Genomic DNA, 21,997 nt, shown 5'->3' with positions numbered 1-21,997 from the left:
CACCACCACAGGAGACAGACACCACAGCAGACAGACAGACAGACAGACACCACAGCAGACAGACAGCACAGCAGACAGACAGCACAGCAGACAGACATACATCACATGAGTAAGACAGACACCACAGCAGACAGACAGACACCACAGCAAACAGACAGACACCACAGCAGACGGACAGACACCACAGCAGACGGACAGACACCACAGCAGACAGACACCACAGCAGACAGACAGACACCACAGCAGACAGACAGACACCACAGCAGACAGACAGACACCACAGCAGACAGACAGACACCACAGCAGACAGACAGACACCACAGCAGACATACACCACAGCAGACAGACAGACACCACAGCAGACAGACAGACACCACAGCAGACCGACACCACAGCAGACAGACACCACAGCAGACAGACACCACAGCAGACAGACACCACAGACTGACTCCACAGGAGAAGGTAGGTGAGTAGAGGGAGAAGTCAAGGAGGCAGCATCACCAGCATTACTATTAACACATAATGCAAAAGCAGACTAATATTGGAATATTCTCACAAATGTGTCCTGTTATTCCAATACATGATACCATGAATGACCTTCCCATCAGCTGGACCCATAACTTCCTCTGAGGGCAGAGGGGTCTCGTGTGGCTCAGTTGACAGAGCATGGGTTAGCAGAGCATGGGTTGTGGGTTAGATTCCCACGAGGGACCAGTATGGGGAAAAAGTACAGAAATGTAACCACTCTGGATAAGAGCATCTGCTAAATGACTGAAACATAAAGGAGTATTCACTTTTTGAGCGACCGAATAAAATGCAACAAATTGCAATTAAAATACAGAGTAGCTTTATTTATAGAATACAGCATCAGTTTTTGCAAAAATAGTTCTATCATAGACAAAAAAACTGCAACCCCAATGACACACTATTCACTATACACTGAGTGTACAAAACATTAGGAACACCAGCTCTTTCCATAACATAGACTGACCAGGTGAATCCAGGTGAAAGCTATGATCCCTTATTGATGTCACTTGTTAAATCCACGTCAATCAGTGTATATGAAAGGGAGGAGTCAGGTTAAAGAAGGAGTTTTAAGCCTTGAGACAACTGAGACATGAATTATTTATCTGTGCCATTCAGAGGATGAATGGACAAGACAAAAGATTGAAGTGCCTTTGAGCGCGGTATGGGTGGAGGTGCCAGGCACACCGGTTTGAGAGGATTAAAAACTGTGGGAAGAATTGGAGTCAACATGGGCCAGCATCCCTGTGGAACGCTTTTGATACCTTGGAGTGTCCATGCCCCGACGAATTGAGGCTGTTCTGAGGGCAAAAGGGGGCGCAACTCAAAATTAGGCAGGTGTTCTTAATGTTTTGTACATTTAGTGTATAGTGCACTATATTTGACCAGGGCCCCATCCCAGTTTATAGTAACAGAGTCTCCAAGACATATATTAACTAGCAGAAGTGTCCCGATGAAAACAGTAAAGACAGGACAAGATGAAACAGCGTGAAAATGAAATAGGCGAGACTTGTCATAATAATAAACAGCATATTGTGTTCAGGAAGAAGGAAAAACGACCTATTGAAACATGCGATGCATAATGTGAGGGTGTGGAAATACCATGCCAAGTGTTTTCTCTTTATTTATTTTCAAATAAAAATGTCCTCAAAGTGAATGTTCAAATAAAAATGTAAGAAACCAAACCGAAAAGGAGAACAAACAGGACACTGGGAACAGACATCTAGTTTCGATTTACATGTGGTCAAGTTGTCAAATAATGTGAATTCAACGTGAAATTAACAAAACATTTCACCATGTCATTTGATTTAGGTTAAAAGTTGGGTGGGGAAAAAAATACGAAATTGCCTTATGTGTTGACTTTTTTCAAATCCAATCAGTTTTCTGTGTTGATAACGTCATCACATTGAATTATTGGCTTGAAATGATGTGGAAACAACGTTGATTCAACCAGTATTTGTCCAGTGGGAAGAAATTGGTCATCTACTTTTATTCTCTGATCAGAATGGACAGTAATTCAGGATTACACGTAACAATGTGGAAGTGAATTAGCTAGTCCCCGATCCGTTTATATGGATCGGGGACTAGCTAGAAGGCTAGAAGTGATTGGAATGCATATAAATAAAAAGCATGTTTGTTTTCAACTGTCCCTCCTACTCTGGGAATGTCGGTGTCAACTATCTATCAGTATTTATAAATGTAATGCAGGGACGGGCACCTTTGATGGGGGTGGGTGCCACAACAAATCTGAAATCATCATGAGAGGCTGCAGTGGCTAGCGGGTCTGCGTACCCACACATGTAGTCAGAGCTACATTTTGTTGTTCGTGGCCCCCCTCTTGACAGTGGAGATAATCTATATAGATCTTTTTTTAGTGTTAAATTCCTGCAATTATACACATTTTGCCATGAGGCATAGAGAAAATGTTGCACTTTTAAAGCAAGTTTGATGCAATTCTACACTTCTTGCCATGTGGAGTAGAGAACATTTAGCAATTTTATAACTAATTCCATGCAATTCTACTCATTTTGCTGTGGTGCGGAGAGAAAGATTTGCAGTTTTTAAGCTAATTTCCTGCAATTCTACACATTTTGTTAATATCCATGGGCACCCTCAGTCTGTAATTTCACCACGATTATTACAAGTTTAGATAGCTGGATAGACTAATTTACCAATCTAAAAAATGTAAATTGACATGAGCTAATTGAGTGACTGTCAGTGACTGACATAAGACAAAAACTGCTGATGCACAACCACATTTAAAAACGGCACCTTGTGTATTCTACTATTCTTACTCTCAACAGTAAGTTGAGACCCCGACTGAGTTCACATTTTTGAAATGTGTTATTATTTATAACTTTTTCAGTTTTTGGAAATGAATCCCCGGGCCTACAAAAGGGGGGGCGCGGTCCCTGATCGAATGCAAATGTAGGGACATAAACATACATTTGAGTAAAGTACATACACGTGAATAAAATGGGTTATGTCCCAAATAGCACGTCACTCCCTATACTGAACAGTGCACTACTTTGGATTACAGCCTTATGGGTGCTGGTCAAAAGTAGTGCACTATAAAGGGAATAGGGACCAGAGCCCTGGTCAAAAGTAGTGCACTATAAAGGGAATAGGGTGCCATTTGAGACGTAGGCATGAACTATGATGCTTGAAACTTAACAAGGTTCATCCTGGTAATGTCTTTGATAGGCCATTGTGAAGCGGATTTACAAAATATTTAAATGGACACGGATTTCCTGATTTATCAATAACTCAGCCATCTCTTAACTTTAAGGCTTCCCGAGTGGCTAGAGGCGTCACTACAGACCCTGGTTCGATTCCAGCCAGTATCACAACCGGCCGTGAATGGGAGTACCATAGGGCGGCGCACAATTGGCCCAGCGTCGTCCGGGTTTGGCCGGGGGCAGGCCGTCATTGTAAATAAGAATTTGTTCTTAACTGAATTGCCAGGTTAAATATATATATATATCTATATAAATATATATATATTTTTAAATGTGTGTTTCTTTGTTGGTGAAATGGTGCTTTATTTATTTAAACAGCTCAGGACATCTGCTGGTATATGTAACATGTACGTAAAAATGTCATTTCCATGACTTGTTCTGTCCGTTTCTATGCAATTACACACTTTGTTGACCACATCTCCAACTCATCAAGCATTGAAAAAAACACCTGCAGTACAATGAAAATATTTACTGCAAGACTGCTAGGTTCCTCTAACCTTCTTTGTCTGCATCAATAGGAATCATATGCCTATTTTTCACATATATATTTTATAACACATACACTACCGTTCAAAAGTTTGGGGTCACTTAGAAATGGCCTTGTTTTTGAAAGAAAAGCAATTTTTTTGTCCATTAAAATAACATCAAATTGTTCAGAAATACAGTGTAGACATGGTTAATGTTGTAAATGACTATTGTAGCATATTCACATACACACATTGTTTGGTGTGTATTCCCCAATCACTGATGTCAAACTGATGAAATTAAGTTGTGTAAAGTACCTTTCACTTAGTTTTAATACTTGTCAATGTAAAGATACCTTTTCATAGTAAAACTGGAAGAATTTAAATAATCTCAAGCCTTTGAGAAATGAGAAGATGTGCCCTTGCTGAATCGCTACCAAATTGTTGTGGATTGTCTTCATATTATCATGCCCTTCCCCACCCAGACCCAGATCAATCAAAAAGACATGAGATCCCTCTCAAGAGTACCTCGGCAGTAAGTTCCACATTCTGGTCAATTCCTATATCCTAACAAATCAACGTTCCCATAATCCCCCTCTGTAATGCTTCCTTAGGGCAGTATTCTGACTTGAGATCCGCAACCTTACCTCAGATTTCCGTGCAAATCGCCCAATGACGTCAACGAATGATTTACACGGAAATCCGAGTTACTTGTGCCTTTTTCAACTCTGAATGGTTCCCCATAGTAACCAGATGGAACCTAAACACAGCAGAGAGACAGGGAGACATTTATAAACTATACTGTAGCAATGGGGTGGTAGTTGGGTCTAGGTCTAATCAGACTTGTCCTTTTTCTTTGGTGTAACTTTACTGGCTACAGCATACCCTACCGCCCCCACTCCTCCCGTCACCATGGAAACGCTGCCCTTGACCAATCCCACGCCGGCGGCCGGCACGCTGGTCACCACCGTCTTGGTGATGTCATAGCTCTTACAGCCCACCCAGGCCACGCCTCCCCATGTCGCTCCGACCGCCCCTCTGGTCATGTTGAAGAGACCGCCGGTCACCCTCCAGATTACCCCCGCCTCGGTCTTAGGGTGGTCCTTCTCTCTGTCTGCAGGGGGGAGGGGTGGGAGAGAGAAAGAGAGAGGCAGGGAAAGGAAGAGGGAGAGAGAAAGACAAAGAGAGCGTATTTTTATTTATTTTTATAGATTCATCATTTGTGTCTAGGTGCCTGAAAGAAAGTTCCAGATGAAAGCTTTCCATGAGTTTTCTCAATGGTGTTTATAGCGGTAGACGTTAAACAGAGGAAAACAAAGTAGATTAACATTCCCTCAGAGGAACAAACAGGACCACTGACTACAATAACGCCAATCCATCAATCCCAAAAAGCTTTTTATTCCCTACATAGTGGACAACTTTTGACCTGGGCCTAATGAGGCTCTGGTCAAAAGTAGTGCACTATGTAGGGAATAGGGTGCCATTTGGGATGCAAAGGGACGCTGCGAAATGTAAGATTGATGTATTGGAGGTATTGTAGTCAGTGGTCCTCCCTAAAGTACAACATCTCAATACGAAGATTAATGTCACATATCTGATATTTATATCTACATGTAGCCTAGCGGTTTGAGCATTGGGCCAGTAACCGAAAGGTTACTGGTTCAAATCCCCAAGCCCCACGCTAAGTGAAAAATCTGTCGATGTGCCCTTGAGCAAGGGCAAGGGCTCCTGTAAGCAAGGGCTCCTGCTTTGCATAAGAGCTTCTGCTAAATGACTCAAATGTGAAATGTACCTAGGGATGGAGGAGAACGTTCTTGTCTGCTCTAAAGCCTCAGATCTACATGACCTAGCTGATGACTCAAGAGTTCACATTATTATCTCTCATTCTGTTAACATCTCCTATTTCAGTCCCAATATAATTGCTAGGGTTTACCACCTGGTCACTGATAATAGGGACAGTTTTCCTTCACAGTGGAATACAAGCCTGTTTATATAAAAAGCTTATTAGTGGAAACTTCGCTCTACAGCTTGGGGAAAATAAAGGCACCTATAAAATGGGTTATGGTGTTTATGGTCTATGTATGGTGTGTGGCTGTAGTGAACCACAACGCATGTCCATGGTTGTTTTCACTGCTTACAGCTGACAGACTTTCAAAGTGAATGGCACTAAAGTGGTTGTCTGAGTCATAGGCCAAGGCTTTAAAATGTGGCATAAAATATGGACAGAAAAAGCTTTTAAAAGAAACTTTGTGAGAGGAACAGAGAGAGAGAGAGAGACAGAGAGAGAGCGAGAGCGAGCGAGAGAGAGAGAGAGAGAGAGAGAGGTCCTTGAATTTGTAATGGTACTCTCCAAAGTGTACCACACTAATAAATGTCTAGTGAAGTCATTATCATTCCCTGATTAATGCATCATCATTTTTGGGTGAATCTAGTCCATTGACTGCACTGTGCAGTAAAAAGGCCTTTACGGCCACATCACCCAATCTCACCATAGCCCAGAAATCATATACCACTCCACCCTAGCAGATAAAGTAGTCCCTGTCACATCTTTGCATGATTTGACACAGTTCTGTTTATTTCCCCCTCTCAATCCTAGCAGAACATTGGAGGTGACAGTTCTGTATGTCTTCCAGCTCCACCCCCCCCCCCCCCCCACCCCATTTTGGCTTGACAAAACATGCATTAACTAATGTACTGTGGTAACTAGCGAGGGGTGAGTGGGAGAGAGACACTCAGCCAGAGTGAGCTGTTCATGTCATCCCTTTTTACACTGATAATGTCTTTATAAATAAAAAACTAAGACCCTGCTCCTGCTCCCTCCTGCTCCTCCTCCTCCCTCCTTAAAAAATAATATTCAATAGGCCTTCTATTCAATAGCCACCTGGAATAAGCCTACTACAATAGCATATAGGCCAAATGTTCAATAGCTTCCTATCCACATGAGGTACAGATATAATGGGCTCCTGTAAGGGGTGCGTAACTGGCGGCAGGGAAGTCAGGTGCAGGAGAGCAAAACTGGGTCATCAACGGAGCAGTTTTATTCATAAAACCACCGGAACCAGAACAATAAACAAATGGGTACAAAACCCATCGCGCACCAGAGAAAACGTGCACATGCACTTACAATAAACAATTCCGCACAAAGACATGGGGGGGAACAGAGGGTTAAATACACAACATGTAATGAGGGAAATTGAGACCAGGTGTGTGAGAAGACAAGACAAAACAAATGGAAAATGAAAAGTGGATCGATGATGGCTAGAAGACCGCCGAGTGCCGCCCGCCGAGTGCCGCCCGAACAAGGAGAGGAACCGACTTTGGCGGAAGTCGTGACAGCTCCTGAGTGGAGCAGCGGTCTAAGACACTGCATCTCAGTGCTAGAGGCGCCACTACAGACCCTGGTTCGATTCCAGGTTGTATCACAACCGGCCGGGATTGGGAGTCCCATAGGGCGGTGCACAATTGGCCCAGCGTCGTCCAGGTTAGGGTTTGGCCGGGGTAGGCCAAGAATTTGTTCTTAACTGACTTGCCTATTTAAATAAAGGTTACATTTAAAAATTATATATATATAAAACCAACTGCGTATTAATTTGTAGGCACGACAACAAATTCTGTCTCTTTAAATATATGGGTTTCTGGATTGACTAGAAGCTATCTTTCAGAAAACATATTGATGAGTTAGTTAAGAATGAAATGGGCTTCCTTTATAGGAATAGGGCCTATTGTGAAACAGCAGAAAACAAATCATTCAGTAAACATTCACTACGGTTATTGACTATGGTGATATTGTTTATATGAATACAGGTGCCACTGTATTGAAGGCACTGGACGCAGTTTATCATAGCACACAACGCTTTATTACGGGTGATAGGTTCTTTACACATCATCCCTCCTTGAAGTCTCCTAGATCGATGCATTGCACTCTTTTTCTTTATAAAGCCCTCCAGCTTACAGTACACTTCCACCATACCTTACTTCATTGTTAACCTGCAGATGTATGAGCTACCAGACTCGGTTTCAGGGATGGCTAAATCTGGAGATTCCTTCGATCTCCACTGAGTTAGTTAAATCTGCTTTTTGTTTTTTTGCACCTTACTTGTGGAATAATCTCCAATGCTCTCTAAAATTGGAAGAGTTGGTGCCTCTAGGGCAATTCAGATGGCTGATTGAGGACCTTTTTACTAAAGAATGTGTTTGTTTTATATGATTGTGTTGCTTTTCGTGTATTGATGTGTCTGTGTATATTGAGTTGTAAATTGATGTGTGTAGGGAAGGGAGATACCTTGTCGGTTGCACAACTGAACACATTCAACTGAAATGTGTCTTCCGCATTTAACCTCTTTATCAGAGAGGTGCAGGGGGCTGCCGATATCCACGTCCACGGCATCGGCGCCCGGGGAGCAGTTGTTGTTCCGGGGTTAACTGCCTTGCTTAAGGGCAGAACGGCAGATTGTTCCAACTTGCCGGCTCGGGGATTCAAACCAGTGAGCTTTCGGTTACTGGCCCAAAGCTCTTAACCACTAGGCCACATGCCACCCATATAGTGTATATTGATGTGTATGTTTGATACAGGGCTCTTCTATAAAAGAGACCTTGGTCTCAGTATGACTCCCTGTCAAGGTAAAAACAATAATACAAATATACAAATACAAGTGTGTTGGCAGGGCTGTTACCATTATGCTATTTTAGACATCTTTATCTGTGGCTGAAAGAATCACATCCATACAGCACCTCCTACACGCTGTCACCATCTTTACCACGTCAACCTGCGGCTCTGAATGGTGGTAGATCTGTAGTAGACCTGTATTCATAGCCACAGCAGAGGGTAGGTCTGCACCGCAAAGGGCCCTGGTTAAAAGTAGCACACTATATAAGAAATAGGGTGCCATTTGGGAAGTGTGCCCTAGATCTCTTTTTTTGCTGTGAACCCTCAAACAGAGGCTTCTCATGAACAATACTGGAGGCCAAGACACCAACAGCAGCTGTCACTAACACTCAGTACCATCTCATCCCTGAGCTGTGAGCTATAGTGTATAACTGATCAAAATACACCTTATGGAACAGCGGGAACCGTGAAGAGACACACACTCAGGCACAGACACACAGACACACAGACACACAGACACACAAACACAGACACACAGACACACACACACACACACACACACACACACACACACATGGATTTTGCATTGCAAATACGTGGTAGTAGAGTAGTGGCCTGAGGGAAAACAAAGTGTTGTGAAAAGTGTTATGAAATGTAATAAGTTAAATTGTATATAACTGCCTTAATGTTAATGGACCCCAGGAAGTGTATCTGATGCCTTGACAGGAACTAATATGGATCCATAATAAACCCCAAGAAGAGTTGCTGCTGCCTTGGCAGGAACGAATGGGGATCCATAATAAACCCCAGGAAGAGTTGCTGCTGCCTTGGCAGGAACTAATGGGGATCCATAATAAATACAAATACAAATAGTAGAATGTCACAACCTTACACCTCCTAAGCAACACCATAACGTGCTACATCGTTACAGAGTACAAGGAATTCTGTATGAATTCTCTGGAGACGTACATCATGTTGCCATCAAACACAAAACATGAACCCACTGTGAGTCAACAACACTCATGTCTATTAATATCTAATATGACTATGGCTCTAAACAGGGCTTCAGACAACACAGATTACACATTCTGAAACGTCTTCGTATGTACGACAAACTCCCAAAACATTGTTGAGAACAAACTCCCAAAACATTGTTGAGAACAAACTCCCAAAACATTAGCTTGATGTTGGTCTGTAAGAAGTAGAAACAAACTCCCAAAACAATAGCCTGATGTTGGTCTGTAGGAACACGCATCAGTGATTTGGGACCTAAAGGTTTTACGAAGGGAGTATTCAGACCCCTTGACTTTTCCCACATTTTGTTACGTTACAGCCTTATTCTAAAATGGATAAAAACACATAATACCCAATAATGACAACGCGAAAACAGGTTTTTAGAATTTTTTACAAATGTATTAAAAAATAAAAAACAGAAATACCTTATTTACATAAATATTCAGACCCTTTGCTATGAGACTCGAAATTGAGCTCAGGTGCATCCTGTTTCCATTGATCATCCTTGATATGTTTCTGCAACTTGATTGGAGTTCACCTGTGGTCAATTTAATTGATTGGACAAGATTTGAAAAGGCACACACCTGTCTATATAAGGTCCCACAGTTGACAGTGCATGTCAGAGCAAAAACAAAGCCACAAGGTCGAAGGAATTGTCCGTAGAGCTCAGAGACAGGATTGTGTCGAGGCACAGATATGGGGAAGGGTACCAAAAAATGTCTGCAGCATTGAAGGTCCCCAAGAACACAGTGGCCTCCATCATTCTTAAATGGAAGAAGTTTGGAACCACCAAGACTCTTCCTAGAGCAAACTGAGCAATCGGGGGAGAAGGGCCTTGGTCAGGGAGGTGACCAAGAACCCGACGGTCACTCTGACAGAGCTCTAGAGTTCCTCTGTGGAGATGGAGAACCTTCCAGAAGGAAAACCATCTCTGCAGCACTCCACTATTCAGGCCTTTACGGTCACAGCAAATGAACCTTCTTATTTCATCAACACTGTCAAATACAAGTCTATTAAGGCTATAATAATGTAGAAAACAAATCAAATGATTCATTATATGTCATTTATAAATGACATAGGGGAAAGAAAACTACGTTTTGACATTCATTTAGTCTCTAAACAGCAGCCTTTCTTTGCATCCTCTGGAGTGAGCATGTGAAACACCATAAATATCATGTCCATACAACCTAATGTCACGGGCCGATAATAAACCCAGATGCTGATGGAGACAAATATTCCCTCACCGTCTGTGTTCTGGAACAACCTTTAAAACCATCCTTGTCTGCGTCCCAAATGATTCTCTATTCCCTATTTAATGTACTACTTTTGTCTAAGGTAGTGCACTATATAGGGAATAAGGTGCCATTTGGGATGAAACCCTTGTCTCTTCTTAGTGAAGAACCTCTCTCAGGAGGCCAGTAAATTGCAGAGGTAAGGTATGCCTGCCGTAATGCTTGCCATAAATAATAACCCCATAAAACAAAGATAATGTCTGTGTCCAAAATCGCACCCTATTCCCTATGTAGTGCACTGCTTTTGACCAGGGCTCTACTCAAAAGTAGTGCACTACATAGGGAATTTCCTGATATTAGGGACCAGCCAATCAACCTGTTGAGGGTATCATACCTGTATGGTAGGCTAGTTCAATTCTACCAGGGGAGGAAGCTTTAGCAGCCTGCAGGCTAATTCAGCATCTGCTGAGTCTGAGGGGATGAGGTTACGTCCCAAATGAAACCCTATTCCCTATACAGTGTACTACTATTGACCATAGGCCTCATAGGCTCTGCTCAAAAGTAGTCCACTATATAGAAAATAGGGTACCATTTGGGATGCGACCCAAGGAGGAAGAGAATCCGGATACTGCAGTGTGGCGACTCACTGAGTCCCAGACGGTCTATTAGAGACTGACACACACACACACACACACACACACACACACACACACACACACACACACACACACACACACACACACACACACACACACACACACACACACACACACACACACACACACACACACACACACACACACACACACACACACACACACAAGACAATTAGAGACTAGCTTTAATGTGAACCAATGAGCCTACAGGGAGCTGGGAGCTGCTGCTGCTGCCATGGCATCATGGCTCTCTCCTCTACTCTGTGTGTGTCTGCATGCATCTGTGTGTTTTACAGTGGACCCTGGTGAATCAGAAACCCAGGATACCTCTCCTGTACAATATACAGATCCTCACTTAGACCATTCCTTCTCCTCCTGCATAGTAACTACCTCATAACATCTGAATGGGAATACTGATTACACAACCAAGAGCTCCACGCTGCTATAACAGACAAGATCTACCTACTGTACCATATCTCTAGCAGATCTTTAGTGTCGTCTTGCCAACTATGTTTTTGGCAATATACCGACAGCAGATGGTATTCATCTTAGGCCTGCATTGTAGCTTAACAAGTTAAATATAGCTAGAATCCTTAGTTGCTACATACATTTTTTTTGGACTTATAAATTAATGATATATACCCATTGATTGTTGATGAATATAACTTATAAATGCCTCATGAGCTTAGTTCAACAGTCGCACCCCATCAGAACCCCAAATATAAGCTTGTTTTACTTGTTTGTAAACAATGTCAATGTAAACAATCACGGCATAGCCTCAAAACATGATTACAACTATAATTTGGATATCGTGGATGGTCAGTCCTCGCATCCATAGTTTATGCATTTGAAAGTGGTTGAATTTCTCCAGGCTCATCCCTCAGCTTTTTACCTAAACAGGGGCGGGGTGTCCGCTTTGTTATTGTTTCAACTAAGGATTCTAAATTTAAATCAGGACTTTTCTGTGTTTATTTATTTGAGAGCTTTGTGCGAAACACGGCTAGCCTCTCTAAACCTTTAATATCCTTGTGTTTAGGCAAGTATGACTTCACACTTGACTGGTCCATAATAAAATCACCAGATCAGCCAGAGTCCTCCACACACACACACGAGCACACATACACACACACCACACAGTCTTTTGTTAGATTAGATTTTTCCTATTTCTCCAACACAGTTTAGTGATCAAACTATTCTGCATTACACACAGGTTGGGAACTAGAGAATGATATCAATACCATACCGTTCTCTCAATCGATACCTCAGAGTATTTGGGACAAGGTGCAAAGAGGGGAATAAGAGCTGAACCCCTCCCTCAGATGGAACGGAGACAGGCAGGAAGGCCTCAGGGTAAAGACAAACCACAGGTCTATGTAAACAAGGAGAGCAGTCGAGACTACCACCACCTCAGTGTCTTAGTGGAGGGAGAAAACAGGAAACAAAGATAAACAACATGCCATCTGATATAGCGTAGCCTGAAAATATTTTTGGTATGTCAGATTGTTCTGGCAATTCTCACATAGAAAGCTAATTGAGAGGAAGGACGTTTGATATGCTTTTTACATTTGTATCATAAACAATTTTTGACAAAATCATGATGAAGGTGGCCATTTTAGGCCATTTGTAGACCTATACATGCCTCCTGTAAGACCCCTGACCCGATTCAGGAAACTAGGCATATGTCACAATTCACGACATTACAGGAGAGCAGTTTGAACGTAAAGATTTATTTTTTATCAAAATTTGTTTTTTTTGGAACAAATGCCTTCTTGAACATGTGAACTTGCATGTGCCTTAATAACAAACTTGTATACCATCTATAAATATGAATAAAATTATTAAATTGCGAGCCTTGTTTGTTAAGCCACATGAAGAGACAGCAACCTTCCCACTAGCCATGATTGGCTGAGATGAGTGGGCTGGACATGCCGAGAGATGAGTTCGGATTGGTCTGCCATATAAAAGGCTTTTGTCCATTTGAGCTGGTCAGTCTGTGTTGGTAATCCTGTCGAACGCGGCTTTTTTTAATGTATCGTGTAGTGGAGCTGCATAATTATTGCTCTCCACTTTCTGGGGAATCGAGTTTTGAAATCAGTGGAATTAGAGTATGATACCCAAAGAGATGGGAAAACACCTGTTCCCTTATCACATCTTCAAACTAAGGGTATTTCAAATCAAAAATGAAATCAAAGTTTATTTGTCACGTGCGCCGAATACAACAGGTGTAGACCTTACAGTGAAATGCTTACTTACAGGCTCTAACCAACAGTGCAAAAAAGGTATTAGGTAAACAATAGGTAAGTAAAGAAATAAAAACAACAGTAAAAAGAAAGTGAAAAATAAGTGGCGAGGCTATATACAGTAGCGAGGCTACTTACAGACACCGGTTAGTCGGGCTGATTGAGGTAGTATGTACATGTAGATATGGTTAAACTGACTATGCATATATGATGAACAGAGAGTAGCAGTAGCGTAAAAGAGGGGTTGGCGGGTGGTGGGTGACGGGACACAATGTAGATAGCCCGGTTAGCCAATGTGTGGGAGCACTGGTTGGTCGGGCCAATTGAGGTATTATGTACATGAATGTATAGTTAAAGTGACTGGGCATATATGATAAACAGAGAGTAGCAGCAGCATAAAAGAGGGGTTGGGGGGGCACACAATGCAGATAGTCCGGGTAGCCATTTGATTACCTGTTCAGGAGTCTTATGGCTTGGGGGTAAAAACTGTTGAGAATACTTTTTGTCCTAGACTTGGCACTCCGGTACCGCTTGACTGGGGTGGCTGGGGTCTTTGACAACTTTTAGGGCCTTTCTCTGACACAGCCTGGTGTAGAGGTCCTGGATGGCAGGCTGCTTAGCCCCAGTGATGTACTGGGCCGTACGCACTACGCTCTGCAGCGCCTTGCGTCGGAGGCCAAGCAATTGCCGTACCAGGCAGTGATGCAACCAGTCAGGATGCTCTTAATGTTATAGCTGTAGAACCTTTTGAGGATCTCAGGACCCATGACAAATCTTTATAGTTTCCTGAGTGGGAATAGGCTTTGTCGTGCACTCTTCACGACTGTCTTGGTGTGTTTGGACCATTCTAGTTTGTTGGTGATGTGGACACCAAGGAACTTGAAGCTCTCAACCTATTCCACTACAGCCCCGTCGATGAGAATGGGGGCGTGCTCGTGCTCGGTCCTCCTTTTTCTGTAGTCCACAATCATCTCCTTAGTCTTGGTTACGTTGAGGGATAGGTTGTTATTCTGGCACCACCCGGCCAGGTCTCTGACCTCCTCCCTATAGGCTGTCTCGTCGTTGTCGGTGATCCGGCCTACCACTGTTGTGTCGTCTGCAAATTTAATGATGGTGTTGGAGTCGTGCCTGGCCATGCAGTCGTGGGTGAACAGGGAGTAGAGGAGGGGAATGAGCACGCACCCCCGGGGGGCCCCAATGTTGAAGATCAGCGTGGCAGATGTGTTGCTATCTTCCCTCACCACCTGGGGACGGCCCATCAGGAAGTCCAGGATCCAGTTGCAGAGGGAGATGTTTAGTCCCAGGATCCTTAGCTTAGTGATGAGCTTTGAGGGTACTATGGTGTTGAACGCTGAGCTGTAGTCAATGAATAGCATTCTCACATATGTGTTCCTTTTGTCCAGGTGAGAAAGGGCAGTGTGGAGTGCAATTGAGATTGCATCATCTGTGGATCTGTTTGGGCGGTATGCAAATTGGAGTGGGTCTAGGGTTTCTGGGATAATGGTGTTGATGTGAGCCATTACCAGCCTTTCAAAGCACTTCATGGCTACGGAGGTGAGTGCTACGTGTCTGTAGTCACTTAGGCAGGTTGCCTTTGTGTTCTTGGGCACAGGGACTATGGTGGTCTGCTTGAAACATGTTGGCATTACAGACTCAATCAGGGACATGTTGAAAATGTCAGTGAAGACACCTGCCAGTTGGTCAGCACATGCACAGAGCACACGTCCTGGTAATCCGTCTGGCCCCGCAGCCTTGTGAATGTTGACCTGTTTAAAGATCTACTCACGTCGGCTACGGAGAGCGTGATCACACAGTCGTCTGGAACAGCTGATGCTCTCATGCATGCCTCGGTGTTGCTTGCCTTGAAGCGAGCATAGAAGTGATTTAGCTCGTCTGGTAGGATTGTGTCACTGGGCAGCTGTCGGCTGTGCTTCCCTTTGTAGTCTGTAATAGTTTGCAAGCCCTGCCACATAAGATGAGCGTCGGAGCCGGTGTAATATGATTCAATCTTAGCCCTGTATTGACGCTTTGCCTGTTTGATGGTTCGTCGCAGGGCATAGCAGGATTTCTTATAAGCTTCCGGGTTAGAGTCCCGCCCCTCGAAAGTGGCAGCTCCACCCTTTAGCTCAGTGCGAATGTTGCCTGTAATCCATGGCTTCTGGTTGGGGTATGTACGTACAGTCACTGTGGGGACGACGTCCTCAATGCACTTATTGATAAAGCCAGTGACTGATGTGGTGTACTCCTTAATGCCATCGGAGAATCCCAAAACATGTTCCAGTCTGTGATAGCAAAACAGTCCTGTAGTTTAGCATCTGCTTCATCTGACCACTTTTTTATAGACCGAGTCACTGGTGCTTCCTGCTTTAATTTTTGCTTGTAAGCAGGAATCAGGGGGATAGAGTTGTGGTCGGATTTACCAAATGGAGGGCGAGGAAGAGCTTTGTACGCGTCTCTGTGTGTGGAGTACAGTTGATCTAGAATTTTTTTCCCTCTGTTGGCACATTTAACATGTTGATAGAAATTTGGTAGAACTGATTTAAGTTTCCCTGTATTAAAGTCTCTGGCCACTAGGAGCGCCGCCTCTGGGTGAGTGGTTTCCTGTTTGTTTATTTCCTTATACAGCTGACTTAGTGCCAGCATCTGTCTGTGGTGGTAAATAAACAGCCACGAAGAGTATAGCTGAAAACTCTCTAGCAAGTAGTGTGGCCTGCAATTTATCACAATATACTCTACTTCAGGCGAGCAAAATCGAGAGACTTCCTTAGATTTCGTGCACCAGCTTTTGTTTACAAATATGCACAGACCGCCCCCCTCGTCTTACCGGAGTGTACTGTTCTATCTTGCCGGTGCAGCGTATATCCCTCTTGCTGAATATCCATGTCATCATTCAGCCACGATTCCGTGAAACAGGATGTTACAGTTTTTGATGTCCCGTTGGTAGGATATTTGTGATCGTACCTCGTCTAATTTATTGTCCAATGATTGCACGTTGGTGAGTAATAGACGGTAACAGCAGATTTCCCAATCGCCTTCTACTGATCCTTCCTCCTTCCTTCCTCTTAGCCTTGGCGGGTGTTAGGAGAATGTCCTGTGCGTCCTGCTTGTTGAAGAAACAATCTTGTCTAATCCGAGGTGAGTGATCGCTGTCCTGATATCCAGAAGCTCTTTTTTTTGCCGTAAGATGGGTTGCAGAAACATTATGTACAAAATAAGTTACAAATAACGCGAAAACCCCCCCACATAATAGCAGAATTGGTTGGGAGCCCGTAAAACTGCTGCCATTTCTTCCGGCGCCATTTTTATTATCATTTCATTATTCATTATTATTTGTGGCATGCATCCATGACAGGGAGACGCATCCATCATGCATGATGATGTATAAGGGTAAGATAGTCTAGCGTTAGCTAGCTACATTTTCAGATATTACACGTTTTTACAGAAAGTGGTTTCATTTCAAGCTAAAGTGTACTGTTAGCTATCCCTAGCTAACGTTAGGTGGCTGGCTTGTTAGCTAATGTGATGTGTGTGATCTTACATGTTTTTTACCCAGCTAGGTTAATTCTTTACCTAGGTAGCTAGCTACATGTCTTAAGCTAAAGTGTACAACACCCGTTGAATATGGCTGGTGTCAGTAAACTTCGGCAAAAAATTATGAAATTGTTGCCAGCAGAGCTGGTTAGGCTGTTTTCATGTTATCCAGAGGTAAACAAATCATTGGCCAGAGTGTCAAGTGTGCGCTCTGAATGCAAGGAGATGGGTGGGGCTAAAGCTTAAGAGGGGGTAAAATGATGCTGAGTGGGTGTAGACAAAGAAGAGCTCTCTCACCGAAACACTAAAATGGCATTTTCTCAAAACTTAGTTTACAAGTTGATCAACTTTCATAGCAGAATTACTTTTCCATTGTTCCTCAAATGTAGTGTATGATTTACCATTTTGTAGCTTTGAGTCTCTACTTCTATCCAATGTAAAAAACAGAAATTAAAATGTTGCTGCTACATAAGACCGAATCCAGGTGGTGAGTCACCTATGATCCGTGAAGGTACATGACACAGACAACATCTTGGTGTCATTGTTCTCTCAAACATGGAGAATGTCTAGATTCTGAAAACAAAAATTACATTAATTCAACATTAAAATTACTAATATGAACTTTGGATTTTGTTCATTTTTAAACATATTGTTTTAAACAATATACTCTACAAGTTGGCCTACATCACATTTCCAGAGTGGGTACTCTTCTACTTTTTAAGTTCTGATCCATTTTATGAGCACCACCAACAAAGTGAATGGGAAAATGGATTCAAAGGGAACTCCCTCTGTTGGTGATTTGCTGAATGTGGAATCCTAAAGGAGTGATGTGACTAGCTAATGACCTGTAATGTCATTTTCTATGTATAAAATGGGTAATGTCTTCAAAATTAGCAGAAAACACACTGAATATATTCTTCCAAACAATATGTCGAAAAATAAGCAACATTGAAAAGGGTAGTTTTTAGGTATTCATATTAATAGTTTTAATGTTGAATCAATTAATGGACACTCCATATTTTAGAGCACACTACAAGGAGTACAATGGCACCAAAATGCTGTCTGTATCATGTGTTGTTCACGGATCATAGGGTCTTACAAAAGGCATATATACATGTAGGTCTAAAAAGGGCCTAAAATGAGCACTTTCATCAAAAAAAACATGTCTGATAAAAATGCAAAAAGCATTGAAGTTTCAATGAGAGAATTGACAGAATAATCTGAGATACCAAAAATATATTTGGGCCTTCTTGGTGTGGAATCGCCCGTTATTGTTCACACCCTGGAAATAGTTGGTAAGTATACACCAAACACAATAATTTAGATAGCCAACACTTTTCCAGATTGAATGCTTTGTAAGATAACAACTGTTGTAGAAAAAAAACATGTATTATTTAAGGATTACTTTTATTTAACTATTGACCTCATCTAAAGGCAATGGTGGCAAAAATTGACAATAAATAAACCTGTTATTTACATATCAGACAGAGTTTGATTCACAGGGTCTGGGCATTTTACACCCCAAATTACACATTTGGTCACACATTGTAGACTGATTTCACACTGTTCCTCAACTACCTGAAAAGAAAATGTCTGTTTACCGACTGTGTTTGACACCATGCAGCCTCCTCCACGTCACCCCACATTAGCGGAAGAAAATACTTCACCCTAACAGCCCAGCAGCCACCCGCCCGTCTCTGTCTTTATCCGTCTCTCACTCAGCCTAAGCTTCTGTCTCAGTGCTTCTTAACTAGTGTTGTCTCCAGGAAGACAAGGCAAGGCGATGCTGAGCTCAGCAGTGCTGTTAACTGAGGTGATGACGACTCAAGTCTCAGTAAACTCCAACCTCCTCCACAGCACAGCACACATATCTGCAATGCAATTAAAAGATAGTCGCAAGTATCTAGACCTGACGACTAGTTATTATGTCTTTGTCACTCAATTAACACATTAAGTCTGCATCCTATGGGCCCTGGTCAAAAGTAGTGCACTTCAAAGGGAATAGGGTGCCATATGAGAAGCAGTCTAAAACATTAAAACCGAGCTCCGTTTTGCTTAGCTTTAACCTTCCTACAGTGGTCTCAAATAGGACACTGAATCATCTCGACTCAGATGTTCGCAGCAAGGCCAGATCCTGTATTTCTGCTACTGGCGGTGTTTATATCGGGTTGCATTCTTTATTTATACTTCAGTCAAATTTGACTTGCTACCTGCACACTCAGTATTATAAAAACAAACTCTCGTCATAGGCTGAGCAATAGGTTTGAGGTCGTACGCTCCTTACGTAAGATAGTGAAATAGAGACCTCTCCCAGCTACCCAGCACTAAGACATTATACACAAGTCACATAGCCTTCATACAAGTACACGTACAGTTAGTCACGCAAACACACACGGACGAACAAACACATACCCCCCCAACACATACACAGTCCATAAGTCAACTGCAATATCTACAGGCAGAGGCTCTTCAACTAGCTTCGCTGACAGGCGGTGTCCGTGCCTACACTGCTAACGCATGAACATGGTCCCTACAGACAGCAGGCCAGTCAGTAAAGGCCAGTCAGTCCTAAGGATAACCAGAGCAGGGTGATGGAGACATGTACAAACATCAGGCAAACCAATCATGTCTCAGCTTTGTATTTTCCCTCATGACTCTGCATACGACCCATTGACTAAAGCTGATTATCCTCCCACACATTCCTCTCCTCAAGGCTGCATAACTCAACCTAACTCCCAACAACACAACCTTCCCTAGAATAATATCACTATGATCTACTCAGCTTCTGGCTATATATGACCTGACCACCCTTTCCCTCCCATCTCCCACCTGTCAGACTGTCTGCTATGATATGTTCCTTCTAGGAATTTGTCATTGCACTGTTAGTTGCTGTTGTTGGGTAGAAGTAAGTGTCTAAGACAGAGTTCTGTTGAACAATTAGCAGGCTATAGCAGTGGGGAAACCAGGCAGGCAGTTAAACAATAGATCAGTCTGTCACAAAATCGAGTGTCTGTGCTCAATGGTAAATTAGCTCACGAATATATATGTGTGTGTGTGTGTGTGTGTGTGTGTGTGTGTGTGTGTGTGTGTGTGTGTGTGTGTGTGTGTGTGTGTGTGTGTGTGTGTGTGTGTGTGTGTGTGTCAGACATCTGAATCAGTATTGGTCTTGTGGGTTGTTGATTTCATGCAGCACCTTATTTCTTCAAATATCACGTCGACCAACACTTCATCGCCCCGTTACCAGGCAACTACCACTTGTGTCAAAAAACAACAACAAAACATCACTCATTCCATCGCTGAATTTCCATCCATTTTTCAGAAGATGTTAGACTTAAAATGATACTGCCAGTGTTATTTCCCTCTTATTCAAGCCTGAAAGTCTGAATTCTTTTTTCTCTTCAGCGCAAACCTCAAAAGAACCCTTCCGTTTGTCATCCTGAGAAGAAAACGCAAAATAATAATACTTTCGTCTAGCACTGACTTTCTCTCCATTTCCTCTCACCCTCTTCTGGGAAAAGAGCTCTTTGTACTTTCCAACAAGAGTGCTAAAGATCAATCCAATTCCACAGTCATGAATAAAATGTCACTTTGTCTTTTGATACAGAACTATGACATTTCAAGGGTCTGCCAAAAAGGTTAAATTAAGATATTCCTCTTTCTAGGGACCAGGAGGGGGGGTTCTTCTCTTCCAATGAGTGTAAGTAGTTCTCAGTCACTGATACTAAGAGCGTAATAGTTCTTTTCTCATTTTAGATGTTTCTTTTGCAAATGTTTATGCATCTTAGCAGCCTGGTTGATTGTACCGTTGTGGTGTGTGTGGAAACAACATGTATCCTAAAGACTGGTGAATAAACAAAAGCCTGAATGAGAAACTAAGCTACATAGTAAACTGTGTTAAAAGTAATTAGTCTAACTATTTTCACCCAGAAAAAGATCCCATATCATCGGTCCCCAAAGTAAAATTCGGAAAAATTATTTATAACTTTGTTCTGGTCCCTCGACCATCCGCTCAAGAAAAAAAAAATCGCCCCGCGGCTGAATGTAATTGGAATAGAGAATAGGGTGATATTTGAGACACATACTCGCATGAACAGAGTAAATTACCATATATAGGCATAGTTTACTTCCATTATTACATCCAACAGTGTCTTCACTCTCTCTGACCTGATGGAATATATCATCATCTATCGTTGCCAGATGCGGCAGCAGCTCTGACTCTGGGATATATCATCATAACATCCTCTCTGACTCTGGGATATATCATCCTCTCTGACTCTGGGGTATATCATCAGAACATCTCTGACCTTGGGATATATAATTCTCTCTGACTCTGGGGTATAGCATCAGCTCTGACTCTGGGGTATATCATACCCTCTGACTCTGGGGTATATCATACCCTCTGACTCTGGGGTATATCATACCCTCTGACTCTGGGGTATATCATACCCTCTGACTCTGGAGTATATCATACCCTCTGACTCTGGGGTATATCATACCCTCTGACTCTGGGGTATATCATACCCTCTGACTCTGGGGTATATCATCAGCTCTGACTCTGGGGTATATCATCAGCTCTGACTCTGGGGTATATCATCAGCTCTGACTCTGGGGTATATCATCAGCTCTGACTACGGGGTATATCATCAGCTCTGACTACGGGGTATATCATCAGAACATCTCTGACCTTGGGATATATAATCCGCTCTGACGCTAGGGTATAGCATCAGCTCTGACTCGGGGGTATATCATACGCTCTGACTCGGGGGTATATCATACGCTCTGACTCGGGGGTATTGCATCAGCTCTGACTCGGGGGTATATCATACGCTCTGACTCTGGGGTATATCATACGCTCTGACTCTGGGGTATAGCATCAGCTCTGACTCTGGGGTATAGCATCAGCTCTGACTCTGGGGTATAGCATCAGCTCTGACTCTGGGGTATAGCATCAGCTCTGACTCTGGGGTATAGCATCAGAACATCTCTGACCT

General features: G+C 42.8%; 1 protein-coding gene across 1 annotated transcript in view; it reads right to left on the bottom strand.

The window, feature by feature from the left end:
• Positions 1-830: 830 nt before the first annotated feature.
• Positions 831-21,997, bottom strand: part of LOC139584327 (transmembrane protein 263-like) — a 44,688-nt gene continuing 23,521 nt past the window's right edge. The window contains exon 3 of the mRNA XM_071416024.1: positions 831-4,841. Coding sequence (XP_071272125.1) covers positions 4,561-4,841 — 281 coding nt within the window. The 3' untranslated portion in view covers positions 831-4,560. The remainder of the gene's footprint in view (positions 4,842-21,997) is intronic.

This window comes from Salvelinus alpinus, chromosome 9 (assembly GCF_045679555.1).
Source record: "Salvelinus alpinus chromosome 9, SLU_Salpinus.1, whole genome shotgun sequence".
Lineage (NCBI taxonomy): Eukaryota > Metazoa > Chordata > Actinopteri > Salmoniformes > Salmonidae > Salvelinus > Salvelinus alpinus.
The sequence above is the reverse complement of the archived record's forward strand: the minus strand, read 5'-3'. Positions and strand labels throughout refer to the sequence as shown.